The sequence below is a fragment of the Panthera leo genome, chromosome D4 (assembly GCF_018350215.1).
Source record: "Panthera leo isolate Ple1 chromosome D4, P.leo_Ple1_pat1.1, whole genome shotgun sequence".
Classification (NCBI taxonomy): Eukaryota; Metazoa; Chordata; class Mammalia; order Carnivora; family Felidae; genus Panthera; species Panthera leo.
The window spans coordinates 2,939,183-2,963,029 of record NC_056691.1 but is presented as its reverse complement, the minus strand read 5'-3'; the positions used below and the strand labels follow the sequence as shown (position 1 = coordinate 2,963,029).

The following is a 23,847-nucleotide window of genomic DNA, read 5'->3' as shown; positions in this document are numbered from 1 at the left end:
CAAATTCTAGTGGCCAGTCTATAAGTTGTTATAATTTATTTAAGCGCACCAAAATATCAGGTAAGAGAGACGTGTAGGCGAGCAGTGGGTCTGACCCTGCTTCCTTCAGAGGATGTGGTTTATGGCTGGTGTTCTTTTAAGGCAGTGAACCCTGCTCCCTGGGCTGCCCGCTGGTACCCGGAGGGATGGGCGGGTGTCCTGGTTCTGGGACACCTCCCCAGGACCCAGGGTCCCTGCGGTGCACGCTCTGGTGGAGCTTCTGGCTCTGCCTGTCCCACTGGTAGGGGCACTTGCCCCAGGGGGGCTGCCCTGCTCCCCGTGGCCCCGTGCGGCTCCCTCCTGGCACTCTCCTCTGCTTCAGCAAAGCCTCTTCCCCTTCTCAGGCCCCCGGTCTGGCGGTATCAGCCTCGCACAGGTGACCGCCAGACCCCCTGTCCTACCCGCACTCTGTCCAGAGCCCTGGGACCTGCAGGACAGGGAGGTGACAGCAAAGGGGGGACTGTCCCTACAGCTTGTTCCCGTCAGCGATTTTAACACTGAGCCTACCTTCCAGGGACGCCCTTCTCTTGTGTGAACGGAGCATCCGTGGAAGGTTCCTATTGGTGCCGATGGCGTGGGAGCCCAGCATGGCGGGCCAGGGGCCTGAACAGGAGATGAAAAATAGACTCCAGACCAGGGCTTCCCTGGCCTCGGCATCACTGACATCTGGGGCCAGGTCATGCCTTGTTGTGGGGGCTCTTTTGGGCATTTTAGGACATCCCGCAGCACCCCTGACCTCCACCCACTAGATGTGCCCCAACACTTGGACGACTGAGAGCCTTCAGACTTTTCCCAGTGTCCCGGGTTAAAACCGCCACACTCCGCTAACCTTCATGCCCCCAGCCTCAATTCTGTTTCATTATGAACATGGCACGTGCCCGTCCACTAGAGAACGTTTCGAAAACAAAAGTACCAGAAAAACGGAAGGGTGAGTTTTCTTCCACAACTTTGCGAGCACACTGTGTGCGGTTTTGTGTCCCCCATACCCTCAGAGGTAGAGTAAGTGATGAGGCTCACGTAGTAATTTAATTTTATGCCGGGTGCACATGTGATCTCCAGACGGCATGCCCGGCCAGTGATGGGGATGAACTTGGCCCTTCACATCCGGGGGAATGGAGTCCAGCACAGACCTTGCTTAGGAGTGGGTAGGCTGGGGCCAGTGTCCTGGTCTTCCCCCGGCTCGCCGAGTCTAGGACACAGGCAAGTAAAACGGTATCGGTTCTCGGGGAATCAAGAGTCATCTTACGCCCGCTCATCAGTGGGCACCATTTTGTCTGTTTGGCGACATTCTTGTTTCATCTGAGTGCGACTGTCCTCCCTCCGTATTCGACGTTAGCGCGTGGAGTGGGGTAGGACCTGACCCTCTGAGACATACGTGCCTAAATATATGTTATTTATTATTCCTTAGCTGTGGTTTGTTTACATGTGAGGCAGCGCTTTCCGACATGTGGCCAGACGCCCACAGAGCCTTTTAATAGCAGCGGAGCACAGGATGTGCTGAAGGACGTCCCACGGAAGCTGTTATCACGTCTGTAAGGGCCTCAGCTCAATTATTTATAGTCTGAGCCAGGGATTCTATCATTATGGGCCTAAAAGTGCGTCGGAAAATGATGATGCGTTTGACAGGAAATACTGAAGATTTAATTACGCTCAGAATGGAAGAAGACGTTAAAATTCGTATGAATCTCAGTGGGCTGCGTGGGCCCGGTGGTCGGGCTGTGGTTGGGAGCCCCCGCGGAAGCCCCGACCCCATGAGCGCAGCACATGGTCCACGGTGGTTGGTTTCTGGCTTCTCCTTAGTTGCTGCTTTAAAAAATTTTTCCACTTTGGGGCGCCTGGGTGGCTCAGTCGGTTGAGTGTCCGACTTCGGCTCAGGTCACGATCTCACGGTCCGTGGGTTCGAGCCCCCCGTCGGGCTCTGTGCTGAAGCAGGCCTGGAGCCTGCTTCGGGTTCTGTGTCTCCCTCTCTCTCTGCCCCTCCCCTGCTCGTGTTCTGTCTCTCTCTTTCTCTAGCTCTCAACAATAAACATTATTTTTTTTTAAATTTTACCACTTGAATCATTTTTAAGTGTGCAGTTTAGTGGCATTAGGTGTGGTCTCAGTGTTGTGCCGCCGTCCCCACCACCCGTCTCCTCCACACTGAAACCCTGTCCCCATAAAAACCAACCCCCCAGGCCTCCTCCCCAGCCCCCGGCGCCCTCCACCCACGTTCCGTGCCTGTGAATTTGATGACTCCAGGCACCGCGTGGAAGTGGAGTGACTCTTGAACGACATCGGTTTGAGCCGCACGGGTTTGCTTAGACGTGGATTTTTTTCGATGAATCCAGTCCAGCGCTTAAATGTACTCTCTCTGCCTTATGATCTTAACATTTTCTTTCCTCTGGCTTACTTTGTAGAGAGAATACAGGCGGGATATCACATACGTGTTAATCCACCGTTGACGTGATCAGTAAGCCTTCCGGTCAACACTGGGCTGTTACTGGTTACGATTTTGGGGAGTCAGAGGTTACACATGGATTTTCAACTGTGGGGGGTCAGCACCCCTAACCCCTGGGTTGTGCAAGGGCCAAGCGTATTTGTCTTTTTGTGACTAGCTTATTTCCTTTAGCACAATGTCCTCAAGGTTCATCCATGTTGGAGCAGGTGTCAGACTTCCCTTTCCAAGGCTGAGTGGTATTTCCCTGGATGGATGGGCCACATTTGCTCTACCCATCCGCCTGGTCAGTGGGCACTGGGCCCACTGTTGGATGTCCACGCTGGGATATTGATGCCCTCACAGTGGCCACTTAGCGGACACGCGATAAGCCCTGGTTGTGGCTCTGTTGCCCCTTTTACATCGTTCATTTTAACCAGGTTTACGGTCAGACGACGCTGCTGTTGCTGGACTTTGAGGGTTTCACGTGCCGGAAGCGTGTCCTTCTTACCTACATGCCGGCTTTGAGTCCTTTGTAATGAATTCCCTGTTGACATCCCTTGTCCACTTTTCTGCTGGGCTCCCCTCCGTTTTCTTAGTAATTCGTGGCAGTGTTTTGCACGCTGGGCGTGTGCTGGAAATATTTTGCATTACAGTGAAACTTTTAAATTAGAGTGTGTTTATCAAGGCCCGTGTTCCTGTCTTGAATGTCTCCCTCGTGGGGAGATTACGCTGATGATCTTCTAATATTTGTATTTACTTTTCACATTTGGATTTTCATGCCACCTGTGACAAGATAGCCACTGTGCCCAGCCCGGATTCCCCCGTGGACTTGAGATGCCTCCGTCTCGTCCCCTCAATTCCCTTGGACACTTGGCTGTGCTCCTGGACACCGATACGTGTGCGGTTCTGATCCATAGACACATCCGCCCTGGTGGGACCCGCCACCCTTTGCTGTGCTTTCTTGTCGACTAAAAAGAATTCTTCATCATTTTCGAACTTTCTTCTGTGTTCTGACGTCGTAGCGTTCAGCACAGAACGATCTCATCAGGATTGCAGTTATGATCGAAGTGATCATAACTGTTTTGGGGAGAATTATACTGAATGACACCACGACTTTATGTCCAGGACGTGGCACGAGTTTCTGCCTGTGCGGGTCCTGCTTCTGTCCTCCAGCGACGCTTTCTGCTGTCTTCACGCGAGCACGCCTCGTTTGTCGCTGCGGCCGCGGTTTTGGCGTCCACACGCATGGGATCCCCCTTCACCCCTCGTCTCTCTGTTGACACGCTGCTCCTGAGAGATTCTTCCGTGTCTGTCTGTGTCACAAAGCCTCATATCTGCCCCAGACATCTTCCCCTCGCGTCTCTTCAACAACATAACCCCTGCCGGATTTAAGGCACCAGCCATGTGGCTTCTGGCCTGTTTTCCTGGCTCCCCGTCCTGGGTCATGCTCTGGGTCACCCTCTGTCCGCTGTGCCCCCGGAATACCAGGGCGTCAGCTTGTGCTTAGGAACAAATGGCATCCCCCTCTGGCCCTGCACCTGAGCGGAGATCCTGTCTTTCTCCAGGCCTTCACCATGTCACAAGGGCTGGATGTGGACCTCCCTCCTCCTCCTCACTCCATGTGACTGGTGTTGCCGTCTCTCATCAGCTCTGGGCCCACGCAGCGGGACTGGCTCTTCTCCTTGTCCGTCCCACCACCCGTGGGTCTGGGTTGCTGTGCACACACTCCGGCCCGAGGGAGGAAAGGGCCGCCCCAGTGCTGGCTCCGTGGCCGTGGCCGTGGGTGGAGAGCAAAACGGACAGTGATGTATCTGTGCTCACCTGTGCCTTGTCCTCTGCATGCGATGCGCGTCCTAGTCCCTCCTGTCCTGGCTCAACCAGCCTGGGTGCCGGCCCTTGGTGTATGTTCGTGACGGTGTCCTTGGGGAGCTTTCCAGGACAAGGCCGGCATGCTGCGTTCTCATGAGAGACAAAGACACAGGGCACAGGGGCCGTGCCCAGTGCTGCGCTGACCTGGTGGGGGGCACCCCTCGTTCCTGTGAGACCTGGGGTGCATGCCTGCTCACTCTTGTGGGGCTGACGGCAGTGTGGCCCCGGGTCACCGTGTGCATTACATGAGTCTTAGAGGAGACCACGCGTGGCAAAGCTTGGCTTTGGAGCCCCGAGGATCTAATTCGGAGTTTGACTCCTCTAATACGGTGTGATTCTGGGAAGAGTTAGACACCTTCTCTGAACTTAATTCCTTTTGTCCTCGTTATTTTTTTTCCAAATGGGAAGAATGGCCTTGACATCTGAGGGGGAGTGGCTCAGAGAGACGAGGGGCGTGAAGACAGAGGTCAGCTGTCCCCCTTGCTGGGCGTGCTGCCTCTCCATGACACGTGTGTACGTGTGCATGTGTGCATGTGCGAGCCACCCTCCTACACGGCGGAGTCCGTCTTTGTGAGTCCGGATGCCGCCCTCCCGGCCGCATCGCCCCCCAGGTCCCCTCAGGTTCCGCCCCTTAAATCAAGACACCTTACGCCCAGCGAGTGCCAGACATGCTCCCTGAAGGTTGACCCAGGTTGACCTCGTTCTCTCGTGCCCGTTCTCCCCACCAGAGTCAATCAGAGGGACTTCGTCTCCACATGTACACGGGAGCAGAAGGATGTGGACGGAAAGTCGATGCCCCGTCCAAGCAGAGCAGATGCCCCCGGTCTGCAGTGAACATACTGTGCCATCAGGAAAGGGAAACGCGTCTCATCCCAGTAAATTCTCCAGAGCGTGTGCCTCCCGCACGAGGGGAGCGAGTCACAAGGTGCTGGATGAGGAAGAGTCAGACCAGCCTTCCTCTCCTGCCTTGCAGATGGGCTCTCCCCAGAGGCCCTTCCCTCGGCCTCGGGCAGGCACCTCCAGGAGCCAGGGCCGCCTGACGAATCCTGCCGTTCTCCGTGCCCCCCACCCCCCACCGCTCTCGTCCCCACCTTGCACCTCGGGCTGGCTTTGCCCGACCGTCGTCCTTTTGGCCGATGGCGCTGTAACTCTTTGCCTGATATTAAACACATTTTTGGAAAAAGAACAATGGTGTCCGTGGAGTGCTTATTTCTAGGGGTTTCTTCTTTGGCTTCTTGTATTTCACATCTCCCGTCTTCCAGAGCTAGCTTGCGTGATAATCTGGAGTTGTCCTTGTCGGTAATCTGGCAGCCAGGAGCATCCCCGAAAGGGGCAGGAGCGTGGGGTGCGGCCTGGCTCTCCCAGCCTCTGACTCCTGGGTGTCTCGACTCCCAGGTGTCCTGAGCGGGGAGGTGGCTGGGACGGCCCCCCAGGGTCAGGAGGGAAGCTGGCTGGGACGGCCCCCTAAGTTGCTGGGAGGCACGAGTGAGTTTGCTGTGGGCAGCGTATCGGTTCTGCTTCGCCTCAGGGGATCTGCACGTATTTCCTCCAGATGCGAGGGGCCGGTGCTGGGAGATAGTGGTCTGTTCCCTCAGGACTCAGGGAGACACGAATTCCTTCCTTTGGGGACAGAGCCTCTGCACTGGCTGACAACTCCTTCACTTTGTGTGCCGAAGTCTCCTTGACTGGAAAACGGGAACATTCGTTTCATTTCTGCTTGCATTGTTGACTTCCTGAGGATTTGTGCCCCTCAGGCAAGAATGTCTGGGGCCACCGGATGCGTGCACACGTGTCCGTGTGCATGCAGGGGTGTGCACGTGCACAGCGGGCCCCTGGTGGCTGAGGACCCGCGACCCCCCGGCCGCCCTCCACGCGGTCTCGGCAGATAAGACCAAGGATAATACCGTTAATACACGTCCGAGAGTGGGCTTTCCAGTAGCTGGTGCTTACACACGGATCTATTTATTTTCCTATCATTTTCTAGGGACCATATGTTTCTAGGGACCATATGTCTGTAAATGAATCTGATTATGGTCAATGTGAGTGTGTGTCATGTCTCGAGCCAGAATTAGCCGCCGGGAGTCTACAGTTCTCTGCTCTCTCTGTCTCTGACGCCGTTTCTATGTGTATACGTGTATATATGTGCACGTATGTAATTACGCATTTATGGTTCACCCTTGAACAGCGCGCGGGATTAGGGCCACTGACCCGCACGGACTCAAAAGTCCATGTGTAACGTGGACTTCTCAAAAACTTCCCTGCTCGTGGTCTGTTGACCTGAAGCCTCCCTGAAAACAGAAACAGTTAACTAACGTGCATTTTATGTCATGCGTATCATGTGCTATGTTCTTACGACAAAGTAAGCTAGAGGGGCGCCTGGGTGGCTCAGTCGGTTAAGCGGCCGACTTCGGCTCAGGTCACGATCTCGCGGTCCGTGAGTTTGAGCCCCGCGTCGGGCTCTGTGCTGACGGCTCAGAGCCTGGAGCCTGTTTCAGATTCTGTGTCTCCCTCTCTCTCTGACCCTCCCCCGTTCATGCTGTCTCTCCCTGTCTCAAAAGTAAACGTTAAAAAAAAAATTAAAAAAAAAAGTAAGCTAGAGATAAGAAAACGGCATTAAGATGATCAGAAGGAAGAGGAAATACATTTACAGGACTGTACGGTATTTGTAAAAGAAAATCCACATCCAGGCGGATGCCTGCAACTCACACCTGTGTTGTTCGGGGGTGCGCTGAATAATCAATTTGAGGATCATTTCCTACGCCTCCGTCGGTTCAAGCTCCTCTCTCGGCTGTGAAGGAAGATGCGTCTTCGTGGCTTTGATTAGAATACTGCGGATGGGAACATGGATCATTATCGTGCGTTTGCCCCGAGCCACACCCCGTGAATGTTAAGACGCTCTGTGGGTTCACGGATGGTGCCACTAGGTCCTCAGAGACCACGAGACAGTGCCTCACACAGAGCTGGGCGGCGGGGGCAGCATTCACGTTGTGCCCTAGCCACCCCCTGTGAACCTCCGTGCGTGCCGGGATCCACAAGGTCTTACTGGCAAAGCAGCGTGTGTCTATTCCTTGCCGGGGCGGACGGTGCAGGGATTTGAGGGGCATTTCTATAGCTCACACCCTGGGGGGAGGGTGGAGCCTTGCGCCCCTCTTTTGGAAAGTCAATGTGCCTCTTTGGGACTGGGTTCTGCGTACCTTCTGTGGGCTTGTGAAGCTGGTCGGAGCGGAGCATGAGCGGCCGCCTGCCCGCCGGCCCCCAGCCCGTCTCCACCGCAGTGTGCCGCGGGGTGGCCGGGGCCCCTGGACAGCCTGCTGCCACACGGTGCCTCACATTTTCTCTTAATGGAAGTCAGAAGGGGCTGTTTGGTGCAGTGATCGAGAACCTCTCAGTGTCAGATACAGGAAGACAGCATTGGCCCTGAGGAGGAGTCCGTGTGATGGGATTTTCCCGCACGTACTGAACCTCCCAATCCTGAACTTGTGCCACGTTCCCGGTGGGTGCTGAAATGTCACCACACATAGTCACTTGCAAGGCGAATTGTCACCTGAGTTCTGGATTCATAATTTCCAGCTTGGATCTGCAAGAACCGAAGAGTGATTTGCGGAGAGAGGGGACAGCCCTCTGCACCCCCTCCCCGCGGCACCCTGCCTGTCCTGGTGGCCCTCATCGGCAACAGACAAGGGAAGATGAACCCCAAGCGTGTCCCCTCCGTCCCCGCTCATGGGAAAGAGGGCTTCCGTTCCGAGCAAGCCCAGAGTCTGGAGCTTGGGGACAGTGACAGAGGGAGGGTCTTGCTTTTTTCTCTGAAGACTTTTGATGGCATTTCAGGAATGTTCCCCAACACATGGCTAATCGTGGGAAGATCATACTCTTGTTTTCATTCCCTAAAGCTTGATGGGAACTCACTGGGCGCCTGTTCTTTGCTGATATCTGGTGGTCAGTCAGGTGCGGCCGCCAGAACCTACCCGGAAGAAGCTAGGAAAATGCAGAGACAGGAGGGACAGCACTCAGCGGGGCCGCGCGGGAGGCCAGGATGGGCAGGAGGAGAGGACGGGAGGAGAGGAGAGCCCAGCCAGAGGCTTCACGGAGCTTCTGTGGGAAAGACGGGGCAGGGCAGGGCGACCGGCACGGGGTCGGCCAGTTTGGACAATCTCAGTGGGCTCTGAGCTGCGGGGGGTCCCCAGTTGCCTGGCCCTGGCCCCTGGGACAATTTAGGCAGAGGGATGGTGCCTCCTGGGTGCACGGCCAGCCACGGGAGGCCTGGCTCCGGGAGGGTGGGTTTGCCCATCACAGGCGAGCTCTGGGCTGGGCCCTTTGCTAAGAATTGGCCGGTCCCAGGCGGTGGGGGCGGGGGGACATCTCTCCCCAGCCAGGAAGGGTTTTTTAAGGGGTCAAAATGTCATAATGTATGGAAAGTAATCGCAGAGGCCACGTCTGCGTGGCACACGACTGCTGAACAGGGTCGCACGTGAGATTCTCCTGTTGTGTGTACCTGGTTTGAGCTGCTGGCTGAGACCTGCACCCTCCCACCTGCGGAGCTCACGGGGGGGGGGGGGGTGGCGCTTGTGTGGGGGTGGCCCTCAGGCTCCTGGGCTCCAGCACGGGACAGGACAGGCGCCCCAAGGTGATGGCTTAGGACTGTGATGGAGACCTGCCCTGAGCCTCAGGGGACCCCGCAGCAACCCCCCACCCCCCACACCCAGCCCCGGCCACCACGGCTGCATCTCTACAGATTACTTGCGTTTCCCGGCATTTCACGTATAACTGGGAGCACACAGCACCTACCCTTCCATCTGACCTCTCTTGTGGCACGATCACGCTAGGATTCGTGCGCGTCATTGGGTGCATCCGCGGAGCACAGGTTAACGCGGTTTCTGTATCCCCCGAGGCACGTTCTTGGACACGACGGCCCTGGTTTCTGGCCCCCACGGCAGCCGTGGGGCACACCCCTCAAGCTCCCGGTGGCTTCTAACGGCACCTAGGATGTCCAGGGTCTCGTGATTCTGTGAGGACCACGGAGCCTAAGTCCCGTTGTGCGTGGCCTTGCTGGGGAGCAGGTGCAAGGGCCCCGGAGTCCACAGGCTAGCGGTCGTCTGTGCCCCTCCCACGCGGCCGGGCTTTGTAGCCGGGGATTTGTGGTCCAGTGTCCCGCTCCCTGGGCTCCGAGGAGCAGGCGCTTGCTAATTGTGTGGCCCAGGGCATCTGGCTGAACTCTCCTGCCTCCATTTCCCCAACTATGATGCCAGTACGAACGGTCCTGCCTTCCAGGTGTGTGTGCATGATAGGCTGTACCTTGAGAGCTCATGGAAGAGACCCTGCAGCGACCCTTCTGTTTTCGCAGGTGCATCCGGAGGGCCAGAGGCCTTGGGGTCCTGTGCGCCTGTCTCTCCCGGACTCCTGCCTTGCCAGCAGGGAGCAGTTGTCAATGGAGTCGGGTTCTGTACCTGTGACTCTTGATCTCAGAAAACGCATCTCTGCAGAAAGATCAGGGGCTCTTAAATCTGGTAGCAGGGGCCGAAGTGCAGGGTTTCTGCGGGCCTGTGGACTCCTCGCTTGTGGGGCAGCCACACCCTGTGGCGCCCTGAAGGCAGTGACGCCCTCTGGCCCCACCCCGACCGCGTGCGGACTCGTCCGCCTTACGAAACTGTGTCTGTCTAGGTGAGCAGTTCCAGGGCATGCGTCGGTCCTGCCTTCGGCTCATCAGCATCTTGAAGCCGTGGGCTGGAAGCAGGCTTTTTGTAACCCAACAGTGGGAATTTTAAAGGGAAGAGGAAATCAGGGAACGTGTTTGTGAGGCAAAAGCAAGCCCCCCCCCCACAATCTGTCAAGGATGTCTGTGACACTCCTCGTGACCTCAAGCCAACTTTAAACTTCATTCTTTAAAAAATTTTTTTTAATGTTTATTTTATTTTTTAATTTTTGAAAGAGAGAGAGAAAGAGGCAGGTGCAAACAAGGGAGGGGCAGAGAGAGAGAGACACAGAATCCGAAGCAGGCTCCAGGCTCTGAGCTGTCAGCACAGAGCCTGACGCGGGGCTCGAACCCACGAACTGTGAGATCGTGACCTGAGCCGAAGTCAGACGCTTAACCGACTGAGCCACCCAGGCATCCCTAAGCTTCATTCTTCTAACCAAAAGGAATATCAGCCTCAGTGTTGCCACAGGTGGGCATTACTCTTGCGTCCATACGTTCCCCTCATTCCCGCGGGCTCATCTTCGTGAGATGCTCGCCCACGGGGCTCGCTCCTTAAGGAGCCTCATTCCTGGTTTCCTCTTGGGTTTGATGAGAACTTACAGGGTCTGTTGCTTCTGCACGTTTGGTCATCATCAGCCGGCAGGTATTGGCGCCTACTGTGTACGTGTGTGGGAGGCAAAGCACACACTTGAGACCGTCGGGGTTATGAGGTCTCGGGTGACTCCGCAGGTTGTGAGGCATCGGCGAGGTTGGGTTGGCTGCGCCCCGGTTTCTCGAGTGCCGCACAGATCTCCGGGTTCACGGCTCCTCTTACGCTTGCGACCTACGTGCGACACGCTTAACTTTGGAAGATTTAGGCAGTTTCAACCCATCGCGGGGAAATTACTTTCGAGAAGTTAAGGTTGAAGTGTCTCCGGTGTCTGAGATTCACGTGTAACTCTGTGTGTGCCGGATGGAGGCTCTGGGTGGCCGGTGGTGCCCGTGGACGGCATGAGGGGACGCCGCTTCCTCCCGACTCCGTCCTCGCTGCGTGGCCGGCTGTGTGGCTCTGCGTCGCCCACCCGTGTCTCATGGCTGCGGGATGGAGATGGTCATCTGGAAGGCAGAGAGGCCGCCGTCCCCTGACAGGACCACCTGGGTGTCACTCGCCACAGCTAGGCAGGCCTCCGGGTGTCTTCCCCAAGGGTCTGCTCTGTCGCTTCTGCCATTGACATCTCGCTGGCCTCCCTGCCCGCCATTTCTCAGCCACTGCCTTGTCCCACACACAGCGGCTAATGTCCATTCAACTCTGTGTCTGTCTCGTCAGCCTGCTTGAAGGGCCTCTGTGGTTTGTCAGTCCTCAGCCACCTCCGGGTCAGAACCCCCCGCCCTGCACGGCTCTGCAGATCTGACGGTCTGTCGCCTCCCGGCACACCCCTCTGTGTGGCCGCACCTCACGCGTCCACCGTGCGTCGCGCTCCTCTCTGGGCCTGGATCCAGCGTGCGTTTTCTCATGGTATCTTGCTCTCCCCTCACTTGGCCTCCAGCCCGCTTTGCATGGAGGCTTCCTTGCTGGCAGGTGCCCTTGCCTTCTCCTTTCTCTGAACGACGGGTCTGTGCTCGAGTAGTAAACAGTGCACAGCGCACAACAGCTGTCGTCTCCTTCTAGACTCTCCCACGTACCCCTGCTCTCCTCCACACGTTTCTTGAGAACACACACTGTCTTGCCTGGTCCTCGGTGGTCGGGAGGGGATGGGTTTGGTGTGGGGTGGTCCTCCAGAATCATAGACGGCTCCTTAGTGTGGGATGGGGGGAGCCCTGTGGACCGTGGTCCCGAGGAGTTGCCCCAGGGAAGACAAGGGGGGGCAGGAAGTTCTGGGGGGGGGGCAGTCGAGGCTTGGTTTGAAGCGTGACATCTGAGAAGGCTTGAAACAACACGGTGGAGTCGTCACTTGGGTGTGGGAATGGTCTCCACAGTCCAGGCACTGGAGGAGACGTGGGGGCTGGACGTAAAGATGAGCGAGGTATTTGGAGCAGAGACGGTAGGACCCCTTACGGCGAGTGCAGGCCGGGGAACCGCAGAGGCCCCAGGGCTCAGCTCCAGCAGTCCTGACAGGCTGAGGCGTGGGGTCACCCGACAGGGCCTGGGAAGACAAGATGGCGGTGGGAATGTGTTTTGCTGCTGTTTGCCCAGCACCCAGCACAGAGGAACCGCAGGACAAGGGGCCTGATAAGGAGGCAGTTTCTGCCTGGCAGGCATAGAGCCCTGTGATCCCACCCCTGTCCCCCACCAGAGAGAGGCGAGGTGGTTCCTTCTCACTTCAGACAGAGTGAGGGGCTTCATGGAGATGACACAGACTGGCACCTGTCACTAGAGTCCGGGAGGCCCAGTGCACTGATGGTCTCCATACCAGGAGTGGGCGTTGCTGACGGCCTCCTGCTGGCGACCAGGCTAAAGGGCTAAGGTCAGGGGGCACCTCATGTGGGCCCTGAGCCCACGGGATCCATCCCGAGGGTTTCCTACTAGTTTGAGGCCCCGTCAGCCGCAAGAGGGTTACAGCTGCCCCATGGGTGTGGACGGCGGAGGGGATGGGTGTGTGGGTGGGTGAGGGACCAACACTGTGCATCTCACAGCACAGGCACCCACTTATTCCCAGGGGAGGGCCTTCCAAAGGATCAAGGAGCCAGATGCAGCCCTCAGTCCCGCCGGGGGCCCAGCCCCGGGGCTGGTGGGGTTGCCGCGTGCACCTGACGACCTCTCTTCACGTAACCCCGCGCCCCACCCAGCCAAGGGGTCAGACGCTGCAGCTAGAAGGTTGGAGGAGCCTTCTTTCCTTGGCTGCGGGGGAGGAGGGCTCTGCTTTTAAATGACGTTCAGAGTTTTTACTGTTATGCTGGGCTGGATATCTTTATTACTGAAAATAGAGTAACTTATAAGTGACTGGGGACATTTTCTTGTCCGAAAGTGGGTGCGTTAGATACGGGTTGTGTCTGGGGCTTCATCCAGGGCCAGGGAGGAGCTGGGCCCCTGCGTGCACGGAGACAGGAGTCGGGGGCAGTGAACTGGTTCTCGGACTGTACCCTGTTCGTCCACTTGTCCGAGTTGCACAGAGGACAGAGAAGAGGTGGGCAGGATGGAGTCCTGTGGCCACATCACAGGAAGGCGAGAAACTGGCAAAGAGCACCCAGGAGGGCAGAAGACGTCAGAGGAGCGTCAGCTGAGGGTGGCACATTGCCCACTGCATTTGGGGCCGTGGCGGGTGTTGGAATTTGCAGGGCAGATTGTGGGAACAAGACCTGGCTTGGAGGGAGAGGGTTAAGGGCACAGAGGGCACCATCACCAGCACCGTGTTGGTGGTCTCTTTGGAGGAGTTGCTGTCATTTATCGAACTGGCTCTTGTGACAGCCCCCAAGTGCTTTCCATCCTATTAACAACCTGGCTGCAGTCAGTGGTGGTATGCCCAGGGCCTCTGGCGCGCCTCCGAGGTGTTAGACTGTAGGTTCCCGGGAGTGGGTCTGCTGGATGGAGGGTCTGTGCAAGTCCCGTTCTCCTAGGATGAGGCCAGTCTGCCCCACAGAGTCTGTGCTGAACTGCTTCTTACCCACATGCGGGGCTTTCTTATAATGTCTCAAGCTCGAACCTTTGGCTGTTTAAGTGGCATGTTAGCATAGGCTTTAGTTTATAATCTTATTTTGAGTAAAGCCAAGAATTTGTTCCTATTTCCAAGAGCTGTTTGTATGTCCTTTGCTGTGAACTCTGTTTGTATCTTTTAACATTTTGCATTGGGTTTTTGATATTTTCCTTATTAAGTTATATTAAGGTAATTAACTTGTTGACTATGAAATGTTACAGTTTTTTTTTCTGCATAAAATTTTATTTTTATGCTCTGAAGTGTGTCAATATTTCCTTTTATGTTCAAGATTTGTATCATCCTTCCACTCAAAGATAATATAAAAAAATTCCTCCCAGGTTTTTTCCTTTTTTTTTAAGTACTTTTATGGTTTTGTTACCTTGAAGTTAAGTTTGCAATCCATTTAGGATTTATTTGCATATAAGGTGCAAGATGGAAACCCAGTGTGATTTTTTTCCTGAATGCTGCCCAGACACTGAAACACCACTCACTGGTCATTCTGTCCCCCTTGGGTATGTATGTATTACCGTATTTGTCACTCCACGGGAGGAAGACACTTTTTCACTCTGCCCTCCTGTGTTCTCTGGCTAGGGTTCTGCAAATAAGGCAGACAAAAGACAGACTAACAGGAGGGAAGCAGGTGATGAATGTATACAGTACACATGCAGGCAGGGAAACTCAGTGATGAGTAACTCAAAGAAGTGGTTAGAACTTGGGCTTATCTCACATCTTACCAAAGAACAAGAAATCCATAGGGAAGTGACAAAACCCAGGAAAAGAATTTGGGGTTTCTAGGGGGGAACCTGTTGGAGAACCCCTTGTTGACATGTGGGGAGGCAAGTGCGTGGACAGGGGTGGGGTGGGGTGGGGGGAATTGATGGGAAGGGGGAGCTAGCTGCAGCCCAAGTTCCTTTGCTGTGTCTCAGGGCTGCTGTGGCTCACCTCCGTTCTTCCCTGTGGAGAGGGGCACAGGCTGTGTGTACAGATTTATGACCTGCTTTTGGGCAAATGGGGGGAGGGCAGAGAGCTCTTCTGGGGCCTGCTACTTCTCCGTGGCCTTCAGCTCAGAATACTCCATCTGCCGGCATGGCCTGTGTGGGGTGGCGTCTTCGGCTACCCTTCACCGTGTATGTCTCTCCTTTTTGGTTCTTCATGAAGTGGATCGCACTTTGTCGTTCCACGTGTTTATTTATTGCCCCTCCGCCTGCTAGAACATAAACCCCTGATGGCAGAAATCACCACTTGGGACACCTACTATTTATTGTTTTAGTCTGTGAAATGTGTGTGTGTTTGGGGAGGTGGGGTGGGCAGGCTGAGATGGCTGAGTGGGGACAAAAGTGGGGCTACATGATTCCAAAGGACCCAGTTCTCAAATCCCGCCCTCCAGCGTGACAGGTATGACGTGTGGGAGGAGCTGGCTCTCATGATGAGAACTTCATACTGAATGGGAGAGATGGTGGGACCAGGATGGAGTGAGCTCAGTTACTCCCAGGTGACTGGGGTCGTGCCAGAGAGTCCACATTCCCGTTAGCTGAGCTCTCAGGTCACGGTTTGGCTCGCCCCAGTGGGGTCATGCTGAACAGGCGGTTGAGCGATCTCCATTAAAAACAGAGGTGCACCGCCACCCGAGACTGACCCGAGGACTCAGTGGAATTACAGAAAGCCAAATCATTTTTGCTGAATGAAAAGTTGAGACAGTACCGTTCACCAAAACGTGCTGTGCTAGGTGGTAAAGAGGGACGATGAGAATGGTTACCCTTGCAGTCAGACGGTGGAGTTAAAGTTTCTTGTGTCAGCATCAGGCATCTAAGTGTGGCAGTTACTACGTTCCGCCACATTCTTATTTCAAAGGGAGACGGACGCCATCAGCCTCCGTGTGGTGAGAATTCACACGCACGCAGGTTATCGTGGGAGCATTAGAAGCAAACTGATGGACAGAGGACATTTTTTTCTGAAGAGTAGCTTGATTTGCAACCACGTTGGGGGATTGTAAATCTCACACAGGGGATCCTTAGGACTTTTTTGGGTGGTGGAGCTCAGAGAACTTTCTGGAATTTCTGACATTTGCACATCTTAAGGACAGAAGATGGAGTCTCTGAATGTGCCCTGGGATGCCGCCGGAGTCTCTTGGGGAGGATTTGCTCGACGGAATGGACTTCTTGGGCTGTGTCCGCCTCCCCCACAGAAGTGGCACACGGGCAGCCAGGGAGGCCTGTGGCCCGACCTGCGTGGCCCACTGGCTCAGACACATGCTGTACAGGTGACCCCGCTGACAGCTATCCTCTTGGGAGGCTGTCGCCCAAGGCTGATTTCTTTCTCTCATCGCCCGCGTTGGTGGATCGGGAAAGAAATCCGATGTTTGTTACGGATATTTTAGGAGAGACCTACAGAAAGCTTCCTGCCGTGGGGTATCTTCCCGGCCTGCTGGGACCATCGCGGATTTTGGCGCTTTGCTCAGCCGAATGTGTCATAACAAGCACAGTGCAGAGATGTGCCGAGCTGCTGCTGCTTCTTGTTTTTAAATTAGACAGAGAAAATAGAGATGCTGGGGTTTATATAGTTCCATAAAGAGACAGCTTGACCTTCCTCAATAGGAACTGCCTTTTAAAAGGTACTTGGGTGATCATTTTGATAGAACCACAGTTGGAACATTATTATAAAACAAATGGCTAAGGATAAACATTGAAAACATTCATGCCTTTTAAAGGAACTTTGTCTGAGTCATGGTGATTCAGGCTACAGCCTTCACGGTATTTGAGTTTCTAGAATAGTCTCTCCCCACTCTCTGCAGTGAATTCAATGGCAAATGTGAGCCTCACCTGAATGGTAATTTGACAAGGACAGATCTCTCTTAAGAGCATTATCTTGTGGTGGGGATTAGATTTCTAGACGATAGAAAATGATTTCAAGTATTTCACGTAGAAAGCTTGCAGAATGTTTCTGAGGACCCGTTACCCTGTTTGTCCGGTGGTGTGTCCAAATCCCCGCTTATTTCTTCCTGTGCTCTCTTACGATTGTGTCCGTCCCCACGAGGGGGCTGACACGTTCACCCATCCCCTTTCTGGGCTCCTGACTTTGGAGCCCCCTCTGGCGTATCCCTGTCATTACCCACTGAGGCCCGCTCCCGGAGTTGAGCCATTTGCTTTCAAGCACCTGCTACCAGCACGTCCTCCCCGCCTGGAGGCCCAGCATCTGGACCCCAGCGGCCTCCAGCCGGTCCATCTCGCACCCTCCCCACGTCCCGAGGTGTCCTGCCCGGGCGAACCCTCTGCAGCCAGGTGCCCCTAGGCCTAGGACCCTCCTTGCCTCCTTTTCTCAGGGCAGCACCTGCACGTGGTAGCTGCTCAATAAACGGGTGGTCCGGGGACTGCCCGGCACAGACCTTATTTCTTGCTCATTTGTCTATCACCCGAGCGCCTCTCCGCCTTCAGAACTCTCTTGGTTTTGTGATATTTACTAACTGCAGACGCTGGACATGATACTCAGAAAGCCAAATTTCTTCTGATAACATTCTGATTCACCTTGGAAGGGTGGTGACCCGTAGCGGTGCTCGGTCAGGGCCGGGACCGTGGCCTTGAAGGGAACATCCGGGAGACCACGTGCCCTGGTAATGGTCCACTAAACGGAATCCCAGCCCAGCGTAAGATGGACTGTGGCGTCGACACCCGTCACACTGTTAGGATACAGCCACGCCAACAGGAGGCACTAGGGCACTGCCAGCGGGAGGTTCAGGACGACCTGGTCGCATTTTGCGCGGTTCTGTTTGCCAGAGAGGGAACCGGGTGACCCCCGCATGGGGAGCCGCGCTGTCTACGCTGAACTGCACGGGCAGGTGTCTCCCTGGGGACGCGCGCGTGTGGTCTCTTGGTTGCAGGATCCTGACTGATGTGACAAATGGATCTCTCTTCCTGCCCCCTTAAGGGAAGCCATCAGCCGTGTCTGCGAAGCCGTCCCTGGCGCCAAGGGAGCCTTCAGGAAGAGAAAGGTACTGTCTTCTGTGTTGCCTCCCCACGCAGCACCTGCGGTCACGCCCCGCCCGTCAGGGCCCCCTGTCACCACCTGGCTGTCGGCAGTTTCCAAGCGACGGGAGCTCGGGGTCCCCCTGCCCTGGGGTTGGCAGGACGGCCGGCAAGTCAGCGCCCAGTTGTGCCCCATTGGCCCAGACCTGTAGACGGTGAGGAGACGGCACGGAAGACGGGGCTGGTGCCCCTCGAAGCCTCTATGGGCGTTAGTTCTCTTCGCTAGAACAGTTGGTGGTGAACACCCGGGTGCCGTGCTGCTAAATTTAACCAGCGGCCCTCAGGGTTCAGAGTACGAAGCCGCTCATCTGTCCCGTTTGCCAGTTTCCGTGGCATACGTGCTTCCGCCAGGCCCCTTCCAGGCTCTAGCGACATCCCCGAGGACGCGCAGTGACACGTCATCTCACGGTGTTTCCACCTGGTTCACAGGTGCAGCGGGCACAAAGGCCTGAGCGGCACAGGTGACCGGTAACGTAGCAAAAGCAGCTGGGAAGTGAGGAGTTTTGAGTACTTGTTGTCTTTTTTTTTTTTAATGTAAGTTATTTGTTTGTAAGTTTACATAAATTAACTTTTCATAGCAGCTGTTTTTAACGGCCAGCTCCCAAAATTCCTAAAAATTTAATAATTGTCTCTCATTAGCCAGTACAACCAGCTCCAGAGCGCCACGGGATATCCCCGTTTTACAGGTGATGAAAACTGAGGCACAGAGATGTGGGTAGGGGTAGGCTGGGCTCAGGCCCATGTCACCTGGCTCCAGGGACTATACATTCAACCTTGGGTTTGACTTTTTCACTCTGGAGATGGTTAGACGGCTAGGGAGAAAGTGGATTAAGAGAAAGCTCAGAAAACCTCTCTGGTTAGAAGTCTGGCAGGTACAGAACTAAATAGCCGCTGTCAGGACTGTCTGTGCCCGGACTCTATTGCTCTGTCGTGAGGCGTTACCTCTGATGTCCCGGAATCTGTCCTCGGGCTGAGATTTGCAGGCAGGTGGCCGGCTTGTTGACACCCCCCCCCCCCCCCCCCCCCCCGCCCTGGGTGGGTTTTGTCATTATAGCTCGGGGACATCCACGAAGCCGTAAGGCAGCTGGGTTTCAGGCAGAGAACTTTGAATCTTGACTGTCACGTAGGGTCACTAGGAGGGGGTCTGAGGACAGAGCTAGGGAGCGTCCTCTTTCAGAGCCCGGGGAGGGTGGCAGAAACAAGGCTGATGGCCTCGGGTATGACTTAATCAGAATCTCGGGGGAAGGGGCCCAGGCCTCTCTATTTGTAAACAGCTCTGTCAGATTAAAAACGGCTTAAGAACCAGCGGTAATTAGCGTATCAAAAGAGGGCGTGTTCTAATCTGACAGGGAAGATGGCTTGGGGGCCCTGGACCCAGATACAAGTGTTGGCCTTTGGGGGTTGGGGGGGCGGCGGGCAGGGATGGCTGGTGGGGAAACACAGTCCTTTGGGCCCTGTGCCAAGGATTTTAACTGAGCTGAGCCCGGTGGTCCGTCCCTGGGCCGGGCCGTCCGTGTGAGCACCGGCCTGGAGGACGTTCCGGCCCAAGGCCCCCAGCAGTGAGCAGTCTCGAGACTCCGCGGGATGTTCATCGGCCCCTTGAGCTGCGCCCTGCTCCTCTGGCTCTGCCATTTAGCTCCCGGGGGGCTGGAACCAGTATCTGAGCCTGGAAGCTGTGAGCACTGGCCCGTGGCCCTTTCCTGGGCTTACGAGTGACAGGAGACCCATCCCCACGGGAGCTGCCTGCTCGCGGACGGTGCTGACGCCCGAGGGTCCTCCCCCGTGTGCACATGACGTGTTATGACGTGTTTGTGGCTGCCTGTTGCGAGTCCCAGAATCCGTGTCCTCCTGTTGGATCCCGCCTACCGACTCCTTCGTGGCACAGCCTCCTTCACGTGGCCAGTGAGGGCGGGAAGGTGGGGGCTCGGGGGTGCAGCAGACGGGAACAACAGAGAGGCTGTGACAGCGCGGCCTCTCCGGAATCGGAAGCTAAAATCTGGCCGCTTGATTTCACAGCCTCCCAGCAAAATGCTGTCCAGCATCTTGGGCAAGAGCAACCTCCAGTTTGCGGGCATGAACATCTCCCTGACCGTGTCCACCGCCAGCCTGAACCTGCGGACGCCCGACTCCAAACAGGTCTGTAGGCGCCCGGGCCCCCTTGGGTGTTTTGCAAGGTTGCCTGCTCTGCTGGGTCTGGCAGAGAACATTTGTCTAAAATCTTTACTAGCCTGCAAACTTTGGCCCCTTTGAACGGTTGCCCACGGAATGATAGGTAGAATTGGTTTTCTTGGAATCTGCTGCAAATTACCGTTTTTTTTTTTAAGGGTAACGTCTAAAGGCGTTGAGGGACTTGCAGTGTAGAAGCAGGTGCATGTGTTTGCCACGGACTCCTCATCTCCTTGCCCGTCTTTCACTTCCTTTTACACCGTATTTCTTGGACTCCGCAGCCCACGTCTCATTTCCTCATTTTGTCATCCTTGAAGTGGATGGCACCTCGTGGTTTAATGGGCCAGATTTTTTCTGTCTTAGCGGTTCCTCATCTGGAGCCACTCGCGGTTGACGGCGTCCTAGGTCGCTGCACGCGGCATACGGGAGGGAGTCCGCCCGGTGCGGGACGTCTGCCGCTCGCCGGCCGAGGCCTCACGGCGGTGGCGATCGTTGGGGCGGGTTCCGTGTGTGATGCCGGCTTCTTGGCAGCGTGTGTCTTAGGTCTCTCGGGCCTCAGTTCTGTCCGCTGGAACAGTGGGTGTCTCAGTGGCTGTCCTGGGTACCAGCGGGTGAAGACGCCCAGACGCGTAAAAGGGCGTGTTCCCCGTGCAGCCCGGGGCTCCGTTGCCGGTGGCCTGAGCTGGAAATGGGATGCGTCCCCACGGGGAGAGAGATGGGCCACCCGCACACCTCTGACTCTGGCCGTGTTCCCGGGGGTGCCTGGGGTTACCTTTGCGTTGCCAAATATATTTATATTTATTGACTTCGGTGTTCCCCAGGTCAGCGAGTGGCACCGCCTCCTACTCCATTCCTCACTTGCCCGACAGATAATCCCTGTCTTTTCACGTTGGTCCTTCCGACGGGTGGGGTGGGGGTGGGTTAGGAAGGTTCAGCAGGCTCTGCCTTTCTCTGGGGCCCTCTCAGGGCTGAGCACCTGTGACCCCGGGCTGCAAGGCGGGACCCCTCTGCCCTGCACCACATGCCCATATCCACTGTCACGCAGTGTGGCCATTGCTGTTATGTTTCTAGGGATCCTCAGGCCGTGGCCCTCAATTCTGTGGGATGCACGTCCCGATCCCTGCCTATTACACCTCATTCCCCCCTTAAGAAAAACAAACAAACTCAGGAGGAGTGGAAGGGACGTGGCCGTGCTGGGGTTGGGGGCTGGTTGGCTGTGTCCTCACTGTTTGTGGAGCATGGGTGTGGGGCTGGGCTCAGGAGCGGGGGACACCCTCTGGGATGATAGGAACACGGCGTGGGACGGTGGGCGCCAGCCCCCGCTCACGCCCCTGGCTGTCCCGTGGCGGCCTGGCTGTTGCAAATTAGGAGGAGTCCTGGCCGGACACTGCCCTCCCCCGTGCAGAGCAACCGTGAAAGTCCCGGCCGCTCTCCTCTGCCGAGCGTTCCTCGAACCTCCCTTGGCCAAAAACACTTGCTCGAGATTCACCGGCTCAAAACTCCATTTAATCTCCCATCTTTTCCGAAGGTCTGAGATACAATGATACAGCAACAGCCACACGTCGTGACCAAAAGGATTTCTGCTTTTTCCCCTCAATTATAATACCTGCTTCAGTTTCCAAACTCCAGTATGAGGGCTGTCTTATAAGCAAAAACTAAGCAGAAATCAACACCTTTTCGAAGTTTATCCTCGTGTGGGGATTGCTGGTGCTTTGCTGCCCTCCTGGGAGCCCCCTGCCCCGGGGCTGGAGGCAGGAAGCTTCCAGAAGGCTGCAAGCGGCCGCTGGCAGCTGGATCCGGCCGGGTTGGTACAGGCTCCAGAGCGGCTTCCTTGTTTCCATCCATTTATATGCTCAGATCTTTCTAGATCACGAGTGGTTTTGCACATGCCATTTTGGCATTTTAGAACGAATGGTTTTCTCCCAGTTCAGACACAGGTTTGCTTCGAGCGTCTCGGGAGCACAGTCGGGAAGCTCCTCGCACGGTGGGATTTCACCTCCGTTAATTTCCGACTGCCTGCCACCAAAGGCCTGAGGGGCTGTGCGGGAATAAACCTGGTGATGGTGTGATGGAGATGGGGCCACTGTTTCCACCCCGGAATTCAATTCAAGGTCATTCCATTGTCTTTGACATTATAAAAATAGCATGGGAAACTTACGTCGCAGCTTAAATTTAGGGCAGCTTCTAATTTACTGTCTACTGAATTCCGCTGCCGTTTGTAAAGCTAATGGAAATTTCCGGGTTTAATACTGACTTGGAATGTCCTCCCTGGCCTTTGCCTCGATGGAACCGGTCGCAAGAGTGCCTGGGACACAGCAGAAATAGCACCAGTGACCTGTTTCCGTGTGGGGGTGAGACCCTTTCCTTCTCCGAGAGGGAAGGTCGTTAGGACCCCCGTTAGCTGTGGTCCTTCAGCCTCGGGCTTCCCATCTGTGAAACGGGCGGCGGCCGTGGTTCCTCCCTCAAGGGTTGCCTCAAGGGAGCTCATCGAGTGAGCAGCTCAAGTGTGGGGAAAGCCCACCGGCGGTCAGCTGGTGTGACGACTTCCATCCCTTTATTTGCGCCGGGTACCAGTTTTGCGGATTCTCAGGAAACCTCGTCGTATCGCCTGCCGACAGACGGTGGCTTTTCCAGGACGTGGGGCGGGCACTAACGACGTGTCTCCTTTCTTGTCCTGGGCCTGCAGATCATCGCCAACCACCACATGCAGTCCATCTCGTTCGCCTCCGGGGGAGACCCGGTAAGTGCCCGGGGCTGCTTTCCCTTGCTCTCGTTGGGACTTTTCCAGAAGGGGCCTTCCTCCCAGGGGTGCGTTCTAGGGCACGATCGGGAAAGGTAACTGTGATGACAGCTCTCCCCCCACCTGGTTCCGTAAGCCCTTCTCGACCACCATTAGTTCTCGTTCCATTAGCCCAAAGCGGTCAAAAGTCCTCCAAGTACTGGCTTTCTGAAGAGGTCCTGGGACCGCGCCCCAGTGTCAGCCGTCAGGCGCCCCGTCTGATGACTGTGGGTCACTGTGGGTCCTGCTTCGTTCCTTTTTTCTCTTGGGCTCCGGCAGGGCCCTTCGGTTTCGCGGTTGAAGTCTACGCGAAGCCTGTGAGTTGACTTAGTCTGGTTTATTCATAGATGTTTGAAATTGGAATTTTTCTACCCACATTTAATGTTGTAGTCTTACTGGTTTGCTTTGCCAGCAGGGAGGGAGTGCAGGGAGAGAGAGAGAGAGGGAGAGAGAGGGGGCAAGGCAGAATGGGAATGTTCTATTTTTGCATTGCTGCTTTTATTAAGAAGGTCACAAGGTAATTCACTCCTCACGTTTGGTCAAGATGGTGTCAGTGCTCATTTTCGGCGTCATGAGAGGCAGGACCCACAAACCCCTTGCTCCCCCTCCCCCTCCTCACCTCCCTCCTCCCCCTCCTCCTCCTCCCTTTCCATTCTCCTCCTCCCCCCTCCTTCTCCTCTCCTCCCCTCCTCCTCTCCTCCCCCTCTTCCCTTTCTGCTCTTCCCGCTCTTCCCCCTCCTCCTCCCCCACCCCCCCCACCCCACCCCCGCCCCCAGCAGAGCCAGACCCACACACACTAACTGCTGCTCACTGTTGCTGGCCAGCCCTTGGAAACAGCTTGCAGGCAGGAAACTATCTCCAGGGAAGAAGAGCCAGTCAGCCCTTGGAGCCGTGAGGGAGAAAACACCCGCCCCCAAGACCGCCCTCCTACCATTTCTCATTGGTCCGGGCCACGTTTTCACCAGTCTGGGGAAGTATTTAAAAATTAGGACGACCGAGTGAGTGTTTTCTTGAAGCTACATTTACTCAAAAAGAAAAATTGCTCTATATCCTGGCATGATGTCCTTTTGCTGTCGAATAAGTCTTTTATAATAAAACAATGAGGCTTAGAAGTGGTGTTTTTGTTGTTATTGCTGTTTCGTTATGTGCAAGTTTCCGGGTCCAGGGCAGCCGGAGTAGCCGGTGTGGTGCGGAGATCCCGTCCTGGTCTGGCCGGGAAGGGGGTATTTCCCAGGCTGTGAGGACTTCGTGTGTCC

The 23,847-nt window shown here is 55.7% G+C and overlaps 1 protein-coding gene across 1 annotated transcript in view; it reads left to right on the top strand.

The window, feature by feature from the left end:
• Window positions 1–23,847, top strand: part of SHC3 (SHC adaptor protein 3) — a 101,354-nt gene that overhangs the window by 39,921 nt on the left and 37,586 nt on the right. Inside the window, exons 3-5 of the mRNA XM_042912841.1 lie at window positions 17,549–17,612; window positions 19,663–19,782; window positions 22,499–22,552. Of these exons, the coding sequence (XP_042768775.1) occupies window positions 17,549–17,612; window positions 19,663–19,782; window positions 22,499–22,552 (238 nt within the window). The remainder of the gene's footprint in view (window positions 1–17,548; window positions 17,613–19,662; window positions 19,783–22,498; window positions 22,553–23,847) is intronic.